Genomic DNA, 18,173 nt, shown 5'->3' with positions numbered 1-18,173 from the left:
TTATTTCTTTTGCCTCTCTCGGCCCCGCAACAATAGAAGTGCTGCCCCTGGGAGCACTCTAATAATCCCATGACTTTGAGTGAGACTGCTCACTTTTTATTTTGGAGGCTAAGACACAGCGATAATGCAGGCATTTTAATAAATGTTGGCAATTCTCCCACCCCCCGGACCTGTCCTCAACCCACCGTTGGCTGGGACAGTTTCGCTCGCTTCTCGCGTCACCGCCTGCCTCACCACACACACAATCGCCCACACACAGGTCGGCCCGCGAGCGCACTCAAGCCAAACAAATCCTGCCATCCGGCATTAGCAGCGCTATAGTCAACAAGCCACCAGAAGGACCAGGGCTGGCTTGCAGACACCCCCGAGGCAGGTCGCCCCCGCACATCGCTCTGCCGCAGTCCACTGAGTCCAGGGCCGCTTCCGCACCCCTCACTCGTCGTCGCTCTCTTCCTCTTCATCCGACTCCTCCTTCGCCGCCGCAGCCGCAGCCGTCTTCTTGGCCGGCTTCTTCTTCTTCTTGTTCTTGCTCTTGCTGCCGGTGTTCCTGGCAATGGGCTGCGCCAAGATGCTGAGGATCTCCTCGTCCGTGATATTCTTGTCAGTCTCGAATTTGCTCAGATCCAGTGCCGGTGGTGCTCCCAGCTTAGTGATGCCATTCTTGGTGATTGCTATCGTCGTGTTAGCCTCATTTTTAACTGCTTCCGCTACTCGTGGTCCTATATCCGTTTCTTACCAATCGTTGTTAGGAGCCTGGCAACAGGGGAATTGTCCTTGTCGCCCGACACTTCGTACTGGCGGAACACGTTGCCGCGCACGCACTCAATGACACCAGACTTGGCATCACGCTCGTCGTCGAGCTGACGCAGGCTGAATGGGAAGGTGCCAAACTTCTTCTGGACCTCGGATAGGATCTTGCGCGATGACGGCCGCTTCAGCGCATACGTGTTGGCGGTGCGGCGATGCAACGTTGTACGCTGCTCAAACTGCTTGACCTTACCGGACCCCAAGCTAACGCCCATCTCCACGCCCCAGACTTCACCAACCTCGGGCGAGCCCTCTCCCTTTGTGTTCTCGCCTGGAGCAATCACAATCTTCTTCTTGCCCTCGATCTCGTTGCGGTCAAAGAGCCACGAAGTGGTGCTCTCGACGAGGTTGCAGTCATATGCCTCCACCACCTGCTCCAACAGGCCCGTGATCTTGGACTGCGAGGGCGCTTTTGCGGATGCGGCCTTTGCCTTCTCTTCCTCTGTGCCCGAGGCTAAGAGGCCGGGCGGCAGCATCAACCGCAGCAGCAGCTCATTTGCGTAGTGAGTAGCAAGAATCAGGTCGGCCTGTCGTCCCGAGACAACCTTCGGGGCCTCCCCGTCAGCGGGCGCCGCCAAAATGGTGTCGCACACAATGGAGCCGAAGCCATCGATCTGAGCGCCAAGCTGGATCTTGACGGCCTCCCCAGCCTGCAGCTCCACAACCGACTCCTTCTCGTCGGACCTCAGGGGCGTGTAGGGGGTGACAAACGCACTGGGCGAGACAGTGGTAGGGTGAGAAAATCCTATACATGTATTATTAGCACCGGCGAGGTGGAGTAGCCATATGGGGCCCGGAACCCGGGTCCTGAATCCGGGCTCAGGGGAGGGCGTGACTAATACGTACCCTTGGTGATCTTCTTGCCGCGGTAGACCTTGGCAATTTCCTCCTCGAGGAGCTTGTCTCCCTTCTCGCAGATGTCAATGACCTTTGCGCCGGCGACGCAGAGCTTAGAAACGTCGGCAAGCACCTTCTCCGAGATCTGGGCGGCCGTCTTGTACTTTGTGATAGTATCGGGGTTGTTGAGGGAGTAGTCTAGTGGTAGCATTAGCATCCAGGGTGTGCAAAGCAAGCATGCGAGGGCGAAATGGGACACGAGAGAGCCACAGGGAGCTAGCTATGGTCTCGCGAGCAGCGTCAAGTCCGATGCGCAAGGTGCGGGGTCCCATGGCAGAGGTTACGTCAGTTGCTCTGCTTACTGACCGATGTCTTTCTCTTCGGTAGCCATCTTGTGCTACGGGATCCCGGGAGCGGGATGCGGGATGCGGGATTCGAGACGGTGAAAGGGTGGTCAATGGACGACAGCTGAAGGCTTGGGAGTCCAGAACGAAGGGTTGCGAAGGAGGGGAAAGGACGGGAATGTGGTTTCGTGCAGTTACTCGATTTTGTGATTCAAGGCGGGGGAGGGGGTTAGGTTCTTTCTGTGTGTGCTCACTCTCCACTCATACGTTGGTGCGGAACTAGTCATTATGGCCTAAGCGGGCAGGGGCATGATCGAGGGGGGCCCCTTGCCTTGGCCGTAAGGCCCTGAGCCTGAGATGGAACGAGGCGGGAGCTCCCCATTCGATTCGAACTCCCGGGTGCCCACAAGTCGCGCCAGAACAAGAAGGCGGGCCTTTGGCTGCTAGTGAGGGCGGAGGTTGCCGCTACCCAGATCTGCGCCTGTATTTGTACTAGTGGAGAAGTAGACGGGACCTTTGAGGGGGGTGTGTGAGGAGCCGGAGCCCGCACGTTTCTTGCCCGCTGTGCTAGGGCAGCTGTGATTGGCTAGTCGCGCCCAGCCGTTTCTTGGGCCTTTCGCATCTCTAGGTTTGTTTGACAGCGCAGCCAGCCTCAGCCGCAGGCTCGAGGAAGACAGCCACAGAGACCGACCGCAATCGCGATCACACCGGCGCCATTTCGCACCTGCATCTGCACCCGCACCACACACGGGCGACGACGAAGCGCATCCACTCGCCGTGCCCCCGTGGCCCCCGACACCGACACTGAAGCGGCGACCGACGACCGCCTGCCATGGCCGCCTCGTTGCCGCTGTCCGTCGCTGGCGCTGGCGATGGTGATGGTCCCTCATCGACGACGGCTCCCAACCCTGCTGCTCCATTGTCATCGCTCTTGCCATCGCTGCCATCAAAGGCTGCGAGCCCCATGGTTGCTTCTGCTTCTGCTTCTGCTTCTGCTTCTGCTTCTGCCTCTGCCCAACCCGCCGCTGTCCCAATTCGCGACAAGGAAGCGTTCAATAGGGTGCTCGTCGACCGCTTCGTGACGCGTGACTGGATACATTCGAGCGCCTTGAAAGACTCGGACTCGCAGCTGCGCACGACAACCAGGGACACCCTGACGCGTATCAATGCGTACAAGACCATCGCCGAGCAGCACAGCACATACAACGGCAGGCTCTTCGGCGAAGGCTACAGCGGCTACGGCAATGGCTATACCGATACTACTGGCGGCCCGACCAAGATCGTCTACCCGTCGCAAAAACTGCGTGCCGGCCGGAGGACTGCGCCACAGCTCAAGTTCTCGCGCAAGGACATCAAGAAACAGGCCGAGCAGCACGAGGAGCTAGTCCCCATGCGTATAGACGTCGACTGGGACAAGGTCAAGCTGCGCGACACCTTCACCTTCAACCTCCACGAGCGTCTCATCCCCGTCGACGTGTTCGCCGCCCAGCTGGTCGAGGACATGGGCCTCAAGGGGCCTCTCGAAAAGCCCGTCTACGAGCAGGTGGTGCAGCAAATGCACGAGCAGCTCAACGACTTTTACCCCTTTGCCTACTCGGACGAGGAAGCCCTGGACCCCGAGCTTCCCTACTCAGCGTACAAGAACGACGAGATGCGCATCCTAGTCAAGCTCAACATCACCATCGGTGCCCACACCCTCGTCGACCAGTTTGAGTGGGAGATCAACAATCCGATGAACTCTCCCGAGGAGTTCGCCGTCACCATGGCTCGCGACCTGTCGCTGTCGGGCGAGTTTGCGACGGCAATCGCCCACTGCATACGTGAACAAGCCCAACTCTTTACGCGCAGCCTCTACAGCATTGGTCATCCGTTCGATGGTCGTCCCATTGAAGACCCAGATCTCACCATTGCATTCCTTCCGTCGCCCCTGCCCGCTGTTTTCAGGCCCCAGCAACAGGCGAAGGACTACGCGCCATACCTATACGAGAACACCGAGGCAGAGCTTGAAAGGAGCGAGACCATGTTCTCGCGGGAGCAGAGGAGGCAGAAGCGCTCGGTAAACAGGCGCGGCGGCCCTCAGCTGCCAGACCTGAAGGAGAGGCAGAGGACGATTCGGACCTCAATCGTGTCATCGGTGCTCCCCGGTGCCGCAGCGGATATAGAGGAGAGCAGGCTGTTCAAGCGCGCCGTCGGGGTTGGCGGAATTACCGGGAGAAGCAAGAGACCTACTCGCGATGGCGATATCTCTGATTCCGAAGACAGCGAAGACTCGGCCCCAGACTCACCCGCCATGTCGCAACTCCAAGGAACCGCAAGGACTCGGGGAATAATGCGCGGCGCTGCCAGTGTCGCAGCACACCGCATGGCAAATCTTGGGCGGTCCGAGACCCCAGAGACTATTATTCACCACCACGAGACAAGGACGTCTCGCCGGGTCGGTCGCGAGGCCACCAGGGAAGAGACAGAGGAGCTGCAGCACGTAGTCACGCTCAAGGTCACACCCGCAAGATTAAAGAAACTCTTACGAGATCTCAAGTTAAAACAGTTAGCCCAAGGTCCCCCGGGCTCTGCCACCCCAGCCGGTCAGGGCCACCAAAGAGCTGGGAGTGCATCCGCTGCCCCTGGCTCTATGGGGCCGCCTTCGACCCCCTCGGGAACTAACAAGAACCTGCCGATCAAGTCCACGATGCCATGGGCTGCTAGGCAGGCATATCTCGGCGGGGTTCCTGCGCCGCCTCCTGGGCAGCCAGGAGAATCTCAACCATCACCGGTATTTCATCCCCCTTCGATCTCTTGCGCTTTTATCCCGTCATATGCCCGTGAATTACTAACAACATACCTTTGTGGGGAATACAGCCTCCTATTCCCGAGTGGCTCAGCACAGCCTTGCAGAGGCTACAGAGGCTGTATCCGAACGACCAGTTCAAGGCTTTCATGCGCTACTGCGCTATGAACACAAAGACAGACACGGTAGCTGCGATGCCGCGTAGCCCTGACATGCCCCCGGACGTGGAGATATGGTGGGTGCCCAGGATTAAGTGTCTTGATTGCCCCGGCAAGTCGTACACGCCCGGCCCGGAGCGGTCAACAGACAACTTCGAAGTCCACCTCAAAAACAGACTCCACCGGGCGCAGGTCGACAACCGCCTCGAGTCCGGCGGCAGGGTCCCGCTAGAGCAGCCGCGCGGCCTTTCGATCCCATCGGCAAGCTCGAGCACGGCCACGAACGGCACAATCAACGCGAGCCCCGTAACTCCGGTAGCACCGCAATCGACCTCGGCAATCCCTCTGCCGCCACTACCACCACCACCACCAAAAAGCAGCACGTCATGACAGACATTATAGTGGGGAGTGGGAATGGCAAAAACACCGTCCCCCATCCTAGAGGGCTTGTGGGGCTCAGTTCTAAAAACGAAGAGAGACTTGTCGACCTTGGAATGTATCTCGCTGTGGAAGACATTACCAGAAACTGAAGCTGGACATGAGAAGATGCCCATATAACGAAAAGGAATGTGAGAGAAGGGAATACCTGTTTCTTTTTCTTCAGAACGGAGTCGGGAGCTACGAGGTATGGAAATCCCGAAGATGTCGGGCGACTAACTGTAAAACTGTACATAACAAGCAGGTTTTCTCTATTTTGCTCCCTTTCTTGGCTTTTTTTGTTTATTTGTCCGTGAGGTTTAAAGGGGGGTGAAGGGGGGTGGGGGTGTTTTGATTTTGTTTCTCATTTATTCTCACTATTTTTCTTTTTGAGGAAAAAAAAATGAAGATAGAAAACCACCACACCGTTTTTGTCCATGTATACTTCTTCAGTACTTGGGTTATTTAGGCAGGGCAAGGGTAGATATATATATATTTTTATGTACCCTTGTCGAATCTCGAGCTGCGATTTTTGCTGTGAAACAAACGTACGTAGGTAGTAGGTATATATATATATATATATACATAAAAGGAAAAAAGTCCCCGAGACGACGATAGAGAGAGAGAGAGAGATCAGAGTTAACTAATAACAAGAGTAAAACAAAAAAAGAAACTCAACTCCCTCCCAATATACAACATATAAATAAATAAGCAATGAAGGAAGGAGGGAGGTGCGTACAAAACAAGAAATCTCTACCGAGACGACAACTGGTTCGATTGGACTGGCTGGGAATCGAACCCAGGACCTTTCGCAAGCGATTGCATGTACCCGTCATCAGCACCCATGGAGATGGATGCCTCTGGAATTTGCTAAGCGAACGCTCTACCAACTGAGCCACAAGCCCTTTTGTCGTTGTTTTGATGTGTGGACACATGGATTTGCAATGATACTGTGTGTGCGTGTGTGCGTGTTTGTGTGTTTGAGTGTTTGTGTGTGGACTCGGATGAAAAATATAGCGGAGATTCGGGATGGGATGGGGTTAATTGAATGTGTCTGCGAGTGATCACGAACGGACAGACAGAGGTAATGTTGGAATAATTACAGGCGCTCGAGGATTTATAAAGTTAATATTTCGGTGGTTCTCGAAAACGAGACGGAATCCCCATGGTCAATAATAGCTGGAATTTACTTCAAGTTCTCGTGTAACTAAACCGCGTCTCGCGTCCTACGTCCGGATGATGCATTGCATCATCCGGTCAAACTAATTACATAGTTCTCCCGGGATTCGACCAAGCAAAACTAGCAAATTCGCTTGCTCATTTTCCTTCCTGGCTCCCCTACCTAGACGTGAAGAATAACAATCAACACTTCTCCTGCAAAGAGCCGCCAAAAAGAGAGTCCTACGGACTGCTGCTTCACTCCCACGAGATATGTACACATTACCCTCCTTCCATTCTTCTCCCTCTCATTCCGAATATAGTGTCCAGCATCCGAGAAAACGCGAAAATGGAAAGGAAAGGAAGAATATAAACGAGAGCGGGTATAACATGATCATACAACAGATGCACCCGTATCGATAGAGACAAGAAAAAGAAAAAGACACCCTTTAGCCCTCCACTCCCCTCCCTCACTGGTCGCGTCATCAATCGCCCTCTTCGTCCATTTCATCTTCGTCTGCCTTTTTCCTGGCCCGTGTTGACCGGGCCGCAGGCTTCACTGCCTTGGGCTTTGGAACCGCTTTCGGCTTAGGCTTGGCTTTGGTCGCGGCAGCACTCCTGCCTTTCCGTCCATTAGGCGCTCGAGTGGGAGGAGGCGATACTTCTTTTTCCTCTTCTTCTCCTTCGCCCTCCTCCTCAGGCTCCGAGACTTCCTCCGGCTCCGATAGCTCGCTTTCTTCTTCTGCATCTCGAGGGGGAGCTGTGGACGTTTCCTTATTACCGGTTTCCTCGGCCGGGGAGTCATCGCCGTCGTCATCTTCTTCATCGTTGTCGGATCCACTCTGGCTCATGTACTCCCACTCGGCAACGCCACCGAGCATTTCTTGGTCATCTTCGGAAGAATCGCGCTCGATATACGACCTATTGGCGTTTGAACGCCCACTACGACGGCGGTCGGCATCGTTCATTGCTGAGCTTGACGACGACTTCTTGGGCTTGGTCGTAGGCTTCCTCGCCTTCAAGGAAGCCCTTCTCGTCGCGCTCTTGGGCGCTTTGGGCTCTTTCGGCTGGGCTACCTTTGGCGACACCTTGGCTTTCTTGCTAGCTGGGTGTGCCTCGGCGCGGTCATCAGCTGTCCTCCGCTTCTTTTGCACATGTTAGCTCTAGCTTCTCGCGAGATAAGATGGGATCAACCATACCTTTTTGCGCTCAATGGCCCGGAGAAGCTCATCAAGTTTATCATCCATGCCCTCAGGGATGTACTGCCGCTCAGCGATCTCCTGAGCCTCGTTGTGGGACTTGAGGGCTAGACAGAGACCAAGCGGCAGTCCAACCTTGCCAGGGTAGGCGCTGAAAACCCAGTTCTTCTTTTCCTGCCATTTACGAATTACAGACTGCACCAAGTCGCTCAGAACCCGGTGCTTATCGCTCTGCACGTCAATAGCGTCCTGCGTCTGCTTGACACGCTCAGCATACTTGTAGATCAAGCCCAGATTCGACTCCGTCGCCACCAGGCTGATATAAAACAACAAATATCGGGCGTGGTCGGCCAGATTGTCAACCTCGGTGCTGTAGTCGGGGTGGTGGGCGAGCAGTGATAGCAACCGGGCCATGATCGCCTCGAGAACAGGTTGTTTCAGCGACTCAAAATGTCGCGCCCGTGACCGTATCCAAGTTTCCGTGCGTTGTTTAAATTCGGCGTTAGGCTCGAAGGCCATTAAAAATACTATGGTGTAGTATCTGGACCGCAGCTTGCCGTCCGCCAAATACTTTTGCAGTTTCTGGACGAAGCCATGGCGGACCTCTGACACGGCGTCTTGGGTTGTAAAGGCAAGCGCGTCAAAGTCCTCGGGCGAGAGGAGGTCGTCAAAGTGCTTCTTGGTGCACAGCTTCAACAGGAGTTGTGCGGCAAGCAGTCTAAGCCGCGATCTGTGATGCTTTGGTGTCTGCTTCGCCTTGCAAATTTCTCCATCCTTCTGGACGAGCTTCATAAAAAGCTTCCAGACAGGTTTGGCCTTCTCTTTTGCCTCGGCAACGTCTTCCATGCTCCGCAGCCTATTCGCTAAGGTCTTTAAAGCGAGGCATTTGGCTTGACACTCTTCATCTAGGTCAGCGTCGCTAACCCAGCTCGGATCGTGCTCACTGGCATCAGTCCGGACGTCCAAAAGGATATTTTGCACCGTCATGTTCAGAATACGGTCTTCGGCTTCCTCGGTTACCTTTGGAGCAAGCAGCTCCAGCTGGCTGACGGCGGCAAGCTTGTTGAGGAAATGAGTAGACCCATAACTCCAGTCCTTCATGGTCCTCTGGAGCAGATCAGTCGCGCTGAGCATGCTCTTCTCGTCCTTCTTGGACAAGAGGATATTGACGGCGTACTTGGCAGCCCGGGCAGGCTGGCCGTAGAGGGCATAGCTAATCATGGTCTGTGTAAAATCTCTCTCCACCGGTACGTCCTTGGGGTACTTGCGAGCGTAAGTAGAGCAGGCCTTGAGCGTCTCGGCAACAACCGGGTCGTTCTCCCGCTTCGAGGTGGGGGCTTGGTCAACTAGGTCCTTGCAGAGCTGGCCAATATGTGTCTTGAACAGGTCGGGATTGCGCTGAGATATCTCATTGAGAATCTCGTGTGCAGCTGCCCCCAACCCGCCCGTGTCCGACTTGCTATAGTCCATGATGGTGGAAAGGTGGCTGCGATTGAACATGATACATCCCGACCGGTAGAGCAGAGGGAGGAGGGTGTCCATGACAGGGGGATCTTTGCTGGTCTGAATTCGCTTGATGAGCTCTCTGAGTGCTTTATGGACCGTCTTAAAATCATGTTCCTGCCCAGTTACATATTTAACCAGATTGTAGTTCCGGCGGTCGTTAGCTTTGGCAAACTTCAAGAGGTCTTGCTTGCTTTTGACGTCTGGGAGGAACTGCGAGATATACTGCGCGATTTTGTTGAGGTTGCTGGTCTTCTTCTCTGCCTCCTCATCCATGACCCCTCCGTTGTACATATCGCAGTGCTTAATGTAGGTTGAGAGAGCCTGGGCGAATTGCGGCTGCCTTGCTTGCATGGCAAAGAAAGCCTTCTTTGCGCCTGGCTCGAGAGAGCGGACGAGAAGGAGGATGCGCTCTGCCCGTATCGCGTCTTGGTCAAACGCCGTGGCGGCGGACTGCGACTGTGAATTGCCGTTAGAATTCGTGCTTTTAGACCCCTTCTTGGGCGGCGGTGGATAGGCGAGAGGCACGAGGCATTCGTAGATGACACGGTCCAATAGTACATTGAGTTCGAGGTCGTTGGCATAAAACGCATTGAAAATGCGGCTGGGAACGCCGCCGAGCGCTGCCGCCACAGTCTCGTTGCCGGCAAGCAGCTCTCCGGTCCCGACGGCCCAAAGTTTGCCCAGTAGGGACATAGCCGCCACCCTTACGGCGGGTTTCCTGTCGCGACAGCGGTCGGCCAGCGTCGACAAGACCGAGCCCTCCTTGCCGACGCCGCCGTTGGGTGCTAGCTTGCTAATGACGTCTTGAAACCTAAACGACTCTATGGCCCTGACGGCCGCTAGCCTGACCTTCTCGTCATTGTCCGAAAGCTTTTCACCAAGCCCCTGGACCAAGGCCGTCTCGTCCTCGCGGCTGAGACCGATGCCGCCGGCTGAAGTGGAGACGATGTAGCCCACGGCCGAGGTCCACGCGGCACGTATTGCGGGAGCCTTGTCGTTTTTCCTGCTGATGAAGTTGTGGAAGGTGGTGCTGTGTGTTTGTGAGAAGGAGATTGCAGACATTGGTGTGGTGAGGATGTTCCCAGCTGGAGCGTCAGTCCTCTCCTCGTCGTCCACTTTCAAGGGCGGATAGGCGGCGGGATCTAGTGTCGGTGGCGGCGGAGGCCCCGCTGCCCCGATTCCCGAAATCATGTCGCCGAGCGTCTCCGTGGCAAGCTGCCGCAGGTGGACGTTGTCGGCAGACAGCTCGGCATCTATTTGGGGCACGACGTTTTGGAGGATCATGGGTGCAGCTTTCCAGACTTCGCGTATGAGGTTGTGCGCCTTCTTCAGCTCCCTCAAGTCGGACTCGGACGGCCCCGTAGGACCCTCATCGTCGTCCAAATCCTCTCCGTCCTTGTTGCCATTAGGTCTTCCAGCGAAGCCTGTCGAGTCTACTATAACGTCGCTGAAATACTGGCTGACGAACCGAGCCATCTTCTCGGGGTACTGCTGGCACAAGCTCTTGGCCATCTGATACGCCTCGGGCTCCTCCTTTAGCAAGAGAGTTGCCTGGTTGCCGTCGATGGGTACATGGTCGTGGCCACCTGGCGCAGCAGCCCGGAGGAACTGGGCCATGATGACATCAATGACCGAGGCGGGCAAAGTAACAGCCTCGTCGATGAGCGCACCGAGCAGCTCCTGCATGGTGAACTCGACATCCTTTGCGACCTGCTCGCCGGAAATCGACTTGGTGCCGACGCCATCAAAGATTTTGGAGAAGAGATGCAGCATAAGGTTTTCATGGCCGTCGACCTCGAGGAGGAGGACGATGCTCTTAATCTCAGCCAGAGAGCTAAGCAGGTATCTGTGCTGGTTGTTGTAAGAATTAGAAGGGTCGAAGAGGGCGGGTATCAGATTGGTCAGGCTGAGATTGAAGAAATCCTTGATCTGCAACATGGTAAAGGGGGCATTGGGGGCGCAGAGTCTGAGTATGTCGGCGACGCAGCAGGCGACGTAGGCCCTCACGCCTCTGTCCTTGTGGTTCAGCAGCTGGTGAGATATGAGCTCCTTGGCGACCTTGGTCAACGAGTCTGGGTCAACGACATCTTGCTCCATCTCGCCGAGCTCCTTGGAGAGGCGGTCGAGGCGCTTGAGCAGCTGGTCGATGGGGATGGGCTTGCCGGGGCGCCATGTCAGAGCGTCATTGAACTGGAGGGTGACGGTCCTGTCGTCTTGCTCAGGCTCTTCAGGCTCCTCGGCAGCGCTCCGGCGAGGCGCCATGGCGCGTGTGGTGGGTTTGTTTGACGAGCCTTGTGAGTCGGTCGGGGCCGTTGGCGACGATGCGATTGATGGCGCGGCGAGTAAGGGCTGGCGCGAATGGAGGGGCCAGATCCGCGCTGGCCTCGGGAGTCGACAGCTTGAATCGAAAGGGGGGGGAGGGCCTTGAGGCCCCTGGGGACAGACGGGCGCGGCGAGACGAGGCGCGTGCAACGTTAATAGTTGGCGTGGTTCGCAAGAGGAAACGGCGGCGCGTGTGTCGCTGTTACAGCTACAGCAGTGTGGGTTCGAAACGGCGGCGGGCGTGTCGCTGTTGCAGCTACAGCAGTGTGGGTTCCAAACGGCCGACGACCTGACAGCTGGCCGAAGCTGTCAAGGCAATAGAAATTGCGGAGTCGAGGGGGCGCTGGCGTCTCGCGGTGATATGGCGAGGCGGGCGCGACTCATGGGTTATATATTTGCGGGGGAAAAGGGCATCTCTAATGGACATGCAATTGAGGATTTGTGGTTTGATCGTGGGTGTGGATGTGCCAGCTCGAGGAGGGACGGGGACGGGGACGGGGACGGGAACGGGGACGCGCTTCTGCTTCGCGTGATAATTAAATCTCCTGTGGCCGACCGGGGTCTCTGAGTGGCTGAAATTCCTGTCTCGGCTGGCCGCAACAGGGCCTCTGATTGGCCAAAGCTCAATTACACTGAACACTTTTACTTAGCAGACGGCCACCACAAACCAACCGTACCTGCCTTGCGAAGGAATGTCCGTAACTAACAAAAGGTTTTCCTCTTTGCAGTTTAGTTCTAGGGTATGGTGACCCAGCTGGTAGAATCTCCAAAGCGCAGCGCTCTGGGGATATGGTCAGCGTGGAAATGCCTTGAGCGACCTGACCACCGGCTTGGATGTCGGATACTATTCTACTAAGGCAGGTATGTATGTAATGGTTCGCTCCGTCGGGAAGAGTTCCCGTCGTCCGAACATGGAGAGGTGAGAGTTATAAAAAAAATCCGTTGGGGAAAGCCCTTACTAGGCATTACTAGAACCCCTTTCATACCTACCCATCTTGGAAAACATCTCGCGAACAACCATTCGCGGCTTGGATTGCAAACCAAGGCTCCGCCTGCCTAGGTATCTACCTTAGTTTGTAGAAAGAAAGCTACGACAGCTTTTAGCAGCCGGAGCCTGGGCGCCTTGCTGATACTATGAAGAAGTTTCTTTGGGGTTTTTGATAGCTAGGAATGATTTGGTCGGCTTGAAGCTTTTTATAAACACCGTTCCAGGCCCAAGGGCTGATCTGATGATAAAGGAGAGCAGGCAAACCAGACAAGTACGTAAATTGAGCGAATTACAGACCCATCCCGCTATGGTATTTGGCTGTAGGCAATGTGGCGACGTGATGGCGATATTCCTCTCATTGGTGCAGATAAACCCATGCGTCCATGGTTGTGGTTTCTTTCCCGAGACATCGTTATTCTACTGCTGCCCGAGAACTCGTGAAAACGTCATTTGGGCCGGGAAGATATATACGGCAACTAGACGGGCACTCTAGAATATAGGAGGCGCCAGGAAATGGATCAACAGACGTGGATTGTAGTCGACAAACCACGGTACGAATACCCTCAGCGTGGTAAAGGGGCGTTGCCCCTGACGACCATAAGCTACCCGGCTATCCTTCTTGGATTTTCTGCGGCCATATGCTAGCAACCCCTTCCCTATTCCAAAACGAGCTTGATTGTTTGCTTCCTATTTGAGATAGATGGCCATCTGATTACTTGGCCTCCCGTCCGTGTGACCAACAGTTGTATTAACGGGCGGGTGCGCTAGTTGACGCTGCAGTTATCCCCAGAGGAACTACCACGAGGGAGAAGGGCCTCGGCTGGACCTGGCAGATTTGTATGATATGTACTGCCGCATACACGTCACGTCATGGTGCTCGTAGGCCTTTTGTCTCCTAATCCCAACCGAAATTCCAGAGGCCAGACTCGCCCAGATACCAGATTCCATCCAAAGTGAGATTTCATCCCAAGTCGGTCAACCCAGTCGTCAGGCGCCCAGGCACCGATTAATTTCCCTATTGTTGTGTAGTACGTACCTGGTTCACAATAGCTGGGCCCATGTGGTGGGCATAAAGTGCCTCCGTCCTCGCGTCCTTGCCCTTCCCTCCCTCGCACCAAAACTCTTCTTCCTCTGCCCACAACCACATTCGTTTCTCCGAACCTCGTCACTCATTTACCACCCACCTACCTCAAATCTTCCCGTCAGCTCACTACAGCACACTGCCTCGGTATCACCTCGACAGACCACTTGGTAAGTATTTCTGCTTTCTGTCGTGCCCTGCCCTGCCTGCATTGCTTGCTGGCTTGGCCAAGTTCAAAACCTCGTCCCCAAATTTCCAACATCTCTAGCCTGCCTTTATTGCCTCCAGGTCCCCCAAATTTTCATTTCACGCGTCTGGTTTCTCACCTCGCCCTCACAATACCACGCCTAATCTAGGCAGTTGACCGCCTGTTGAAGCTGGTTGGCGATTTATCACCCCGTGCTCTGCTATTGTCCTTTCTGTCCGGCTCGTCCCCCCTCACCCCCAAATCTCGCACTTTCTTCACCCTCCACCTTCGCCTGTCAAGCGTCAATAGCCTCAGAACAGCGCCCTCCCCACCAAAAGAACCAAGCTTGTTAACCGCACCCGCTATAGTCACTCACAGTTATTGCCAAGACCCCGAAATGGAGTCCGGAAACGAGAAAGCCGCGGGCGAGGGCGTCCATGCCCCGCATGCTGCCCGCAAGGGCAAGTCGGCGAACGGCAAGATGCCCGTCCTCGGTGGTGTTTTCATCGTCGTCAACGCCCTTATGATGATCCTGGCCTTTGTGACCGTCGGCTCCGTCGCCATTGACGCTGTTCAGAGTATGAAAACCACCAGCACCGCCACCCTCTCTCGCCGCTGCCTCCTCCTCTGCCCCGTTCTCCAGAGCTAAACCACTATGTGATGACCTACTAGTTTACAACAGATTCGGAGTCCTGGCCCAACAGGTAGTCCCGAAAAACAACCACGTCTACGGCTACGGTGCTCGCGACTACGGAGTCGAGGCCATCGGCGGCGCTCCAGCCATGATGAACGTTCGCGATGTCAACGATGCCACCACTACCGACTGCTCCACCGGAACCGAGACCACCATGCCTCCTCCCCCGTCCTCGCCCGCCAGCGACATCTCCAGCGTCACCACCACGTCGACGGCAACCTCTACCGAGACCCGCACGACGTCTGTCTACAGCACCAGCGCCAACAATGCCACTAGCGGCAGCGCGCCCACCTCCACGCCGCCGCCCGCTCCCCAGGCGGCCAGCAGCGGCGGCACCTGCGCGGCGGCCAGTACCGTCACCGTGGTCTTGACGGTTAGCTCCGGCTCGACGACGACGCCTACTAGGGCGGCGGACTCGACAGTCTCGTCTTCGATTCCCGACCCCGCCACCACAACCACCGCTACCGGCCCCGCGGTCGTCTCCCCGTCGTCGTTCTCGACGGTGCTGACGACCACGACGATCAGCGACGCGACCAGCACGCGCACGCAGTTCGCCGCCCCGACCTCGACCGCCGCGACTACTGCCGTCGAGGGAAGCATTGGCGGCAACTACACCACTACCACCACCAACGACTCGGGAGTAGTAGTCCCCACGCCGCTGAGCATCACGCCGCTGGGCAGCATCACCAGCAGCACCACCAGCAGCAGCTCGCCCTCGGGCGGCACAGGTGGCGTCGTGCTGCCTCCCCCGTCGAGCAACGGCACGTACACGGCGCCTGCGCCGGCGCCGCTGACGAGCATCGCGACGGCGGGCGCGGGCGCCAACGCGGCCGTGCCGGCGGCCATCATCAAGACCACCAAGGGCGGCACCAAGACGTCGGCGCGCGGTACGTCGGCGTGGTACTGCGTCGTCATGCTGTGTGCGGTCGCTGCGGTCGCGCTCTGACTCTAATAGGAGGACAAATATGCCTTATGAAACTCGCGCTGTTTCTGGTTTCGTTTTTTCTTTTCGGCATCCTAATATCCACCCGGGTGTAATTTGTGTGTTTTTTTCGTTTCTGGAGGATACAGGGAATGGATAATACCACATCACATGACATCACATCACGTGCTTGGGAAAAGGGGAGAGGAGATGAAAAGAGGCTGGGTACTTCTGTCAAGAACACTGACAGCGAGACATGGACGGCACGGTAGCGGCATTTGGCGCTGGGGAAGGGAAGAAAGGTGTTATTGGCTGGGTTTGGGTTTGTTTTTCACATACCTCTCTCTGTTGCATTGTTTCCTATTTTATTCTACCCCTGCTTAGTTACTACTATCCCTTTGGTATTCTTCTGTTCTGGGCAAGAATTAGTCTCTTCTTCTCAAGGGGGATAAAAGCGGGAACGGGAAAAGGGGTTAGAATAGGACCAGCAAAGGAAACCAGCAAGAGAGTCAAGGATACCAAGCCTGGCGTATGTCAATGAATGACAATATGTCTTTTGCCCTTTACTTTTTCTCCTTTGTTGTCCTTTTACCCTTTTTTAAGGACGTGCTGTGTTCTTTTTTCTTCCTCCGTCTTGGTCCCCCCACCGACTCTTGTTTTCTTGTCTCTAGTTCCAGAAGGAATACAAACCCGGGCAACTGGACAACTGGGAACTGCAAACGAGAACTGTCACCATAATGGAAGGTATGCTGTTATTAATGTTTTTGTTGAGGTCTCCGCGGTGATGGGAACCGTGTGCAGAAATGTTGGATTGCCAGCTGTTGAAACGTTGCTTCCTCTTCTCTGATTCCTTTAAAAAGGAATGAATGGGTTGATATATAGGAGGTACCTTACCCATCTAGACAAGCAGAGCACGTCTTCCGTTCTCTCCTTCAGTGTCCATTCAGTACATCAATCACAGAGCCGTGTCCCCCCCCCGGTGCAGCTGGAACTACCAAGAAATCAGATAACCCTACAAGCAAGATACGATGCTAAAACTCAATGACATGTTCACGTAATTGGTGTATCCCTTTTTAGACCCTCGGATACGCCGCCGACACCTTGCGCCAGAACCCAACCCCCGCAGATAGCTACGGTATAGCAGCACCACAAATAAACGCCAAATAAACACCACCCCTCAATGCAGGACCGTCGACGGTAAATTATCCTTGGTGAACTGTGGTATCCAGAGCCGCTCTAATAGGAAAAAACAGCCACACATTTCTTATCGAACCGTCCCCGTTTCCGCAACTAGGAAAACTTTGCCTTTATAAACAACAAAGACTACCGCTGCTGCTGCTGACGCATCTTCCAGCTGTCCTTGATCCCCCTGGCAGCCTCGAGAAGGTCGTTCTCGGTGATGCCGTCGCGGATGCTGTCGAGGACGCTAAAGACGGTGGTGCTGTGGTTGGCCTCGTGCTTGTCGTCGCGGAAGCGGTAGAGGCGCCAGCGCTTCTCTTCGTCGAGCGCGCACTCGACGACGCGATCTTGGAGGGGGTCGCCGAGCGCCTTCAGCTCCTCCCACTCGGCCTCGGTCAGGTAGAGGGGATCCGAAAACTCTCGGTATATGCCGCCGTCGCCGCCGCTACCATGGAAGACAAAGAGGCGAGCATCAGGTACGCTATCGTAGTCGATGAAGGGATCTTTCTGGCCGTCGGGCGCCTGGTCGTCGTTGGGCGTCACGGTCGGGAAGGCTAGGCGCAAGCGAAAGTCGACCGTGTTGTCGTGGGGCGGCTTCCACTTGACAATGTGCTGGTCTGTGCCAAACTGGTAAGGGCTGGTGCGGCACGTGAAGATGAGCCCGTCGTTCTGGTGCTTAAGGCTTGGCAACACCTCGCGGAACATCATCTCGATGCCGTACGAAAACTGCATTTCCTTCATCTCCACCTGGAATGCCTGGAACTGCAGCTCGTCCGGGAATTCCTGGAAGAGCTTCTTGTACGGCCTCATGACGTGCTCTTTGAAATATCCCAGTCGCTTGTCCAGGGGCTTGGAGATCAAGTCGGCCTTATCGTCGAGCGCGAGCAGGTCGAAGACGAGAAACTTGGGTTGTATGCGGCCGTCGGGCATGGTATCCAGCACCAGCTCGCCATCGATGAGCGTGCCCGTGTGGAAGGATACGTTATCGTTCTGCAGCGGGAAGTGCAAGTTTCTTTGGTGGATCCACCAAAAGTCATTCTTGCGGTCAATCAGGTAATGCGCGGCGTTGCCATTCTCGTCGTTGGTGAGGTAGAGAAGGTAGCGAATGCCGTCCGACTTCTCGCACACATAATAGCTGCAGATGCGAGAGAGACACAAGTCAACGGCTGCAAGTGCGACACATGAACGAGAGGAAGGATGGCGTCACAAGTTTGCTTACTCCTCTTTCCGCAGCTCGTCTAAATGCCGCCGCGAGAAACTGACGGGTTGTGCGCCAGGAAAGCCGGTCGAGGATCTGTCCAGAAGCTTCGCAATTTCGTCTCGCAGGATCCTGAGCAAGCGCTGCTCGGCCTTGATGCCGGGCTGGGCAATGTCCCGGATGGGCTGAGAATTTTCATTCATTGTTTGGTCGTGTCTCGTCCCTAGTGGTTCGGGATGGTGTCTTCTTCCTTTGCGAATGACGGTGCTTGCGGCGCCCTTAGAGCAGCTTCGGTGTTGGCGCGAGCATAGGAAATATCGGCGAGTCGCCTATTCGGGGTCTTGAGGCCGATAAAAGTATGCGCGCGGCGTTTGGAGGGAGATTTTGAGCG

At 55.6% G+C, this 18,173-nt stretch overlaps 6 protein-coding genes and 1 non-coding gene across 7 annotated transcripts; 3 read left to right on the top strand and 4 right to left on the bottom strand.

Moving 5' to 3' along the window:
- Positions 1–432: 432 nt before the first annotated feature.
- On the bottom strand, positions 433–2,035 carry B0T26DRAFT_739579 (peptidase M24, structural domain-containing protein; the record flags this gene model as incomplete). The annotated part of the gene is made up of 4 exons (XM_060443730.1): positions 433–671; positions 737–1,552; positions 1,654–1,842; positions 2,011–2,035. 4 exons carry the CDS (start codon positions 2,033–2,035, stop codon positions 433–435), a joined length of 1,269 nt encoding a protein of 422 aa, XP_060298242.1.
- Positions 2,036–2,847: 812 nt separating this feature from the next.
- On the top strand, positions 2,848–5,138 carry B0T26DRAFT_605462 (uncharacterized protein; the record flags this gene model as incomplete). The annotated part of the gene is made up of 2 exons (XM_060435812.1): positions 2,848–4,758; positions 4,845–5,138. Coding segments are annotated over 2 exons (2,205 nt in total), but the record flags the coding sequence as incomplete, so codon positions are not given.
- Positions 5,139–6,126: 988 nt separating this feature from the next.
- On the bottom strand, positions 6,127–6,253 carry B0T26DRAFT_t89. Its single transcript has one exon. It is a non-coding gene; the product is annotated as a tRNA-Ala (tRNA).
- Positions 6,254–6,991: 738 nt separating this feature from the next.
- Positions 6,992–11,473, bottom strand: B0T26DRAFT_640910 (armadillo-type protein; the record flags this gene model as incomplete). Its single annotated transcript, XM_060437280.1, has 2 exons — positions 6,992–7,651; positions 7,706–11,473. The coding sequence occupies 2 exons, from the start codon at positions 11,471–11,473 to the stop codon at positions 6,992–6,994; spliced, it is 4,428 nt and encodes a 1,475-aa protein (XP_060298240.1).
- Positions 11,474–14,186: 2,713 nt separating this feature from the next.
- On the top strand, positions 14,187–15,429 carry B0T26DRAFT_674035 (uncharacterized protein; the record flags this gene model as incomplete). Its single annotated transcript, XM_060439667.1, has 2 exons — positions 14,187–14,367; positions 14,462–15,429. The coding sequence occupies 2 exons, from the start codon at positions 14,187–14,189 to the stop codon at positions 15,427–15,429; spliced, it is 1,149 nt and encodes a 382-aa protein (XP_060298239.1).
- Positions 15,430–15,545: 116 nt separating this feature from the next.
- B0T26DRAFT_212577 (uncharacterized protein) lies at positions 15,546–16,009 on the top strand. Its single transcript, XM_060433804.1, has one exon. The coding sequence runs from the start codon at positions 15,662–15,664 to the stop codon at positions 15,944–15,946; it is 285 nt and encodes a 94-aa protein (XP_060298238.1). The 5' UTR covers positions 15,546–15,661; the 3' UTR covers positions 15,947–16,009.
- A 719-nt stretch (positions 16,010–16,728) lies between these two features.
- Positions 16,729–17,985, bottom strand: B0T26DRAFT_749731 (mRNA capping enzyme, catalytic domain-containing protein; the record flags this gene model as incomplete). The annotated part of the gene is made up of 2 exons (XM_060445144.1): positions 16,729–17,719; positions 17,804–17,985. 2 exons carry the CDS (start codon positions 17,983–17,985, stop codon positions 16,729–16,731), a joined length of 1,173 nt encoding a protein of 390 aa, XP_060298237.1.
- Positions 17,986–18,173: the final 188 nt, after the last annotated feature.

This window comes from Lasiosphaeria miniovina (assembly GCF_030549165.1).
Source record: "Lasiosphaeria miniovina strain SMH2392-1A chromosome Unknown B0T26scaffold_3, whole genome shotgun sequence".
In the NCBI taxonomy this organism is placed as follows: Eukaryota; Fungi; Ascomycota; class Sordariomycetes; order Sordariales; family Lasiosphaeriaceae; genus Lasiosphaeria; species Lasiosphaeria miniovina.
This window is presented reverse-complemented; position numbering and strand designations above follow the sequence as displayed.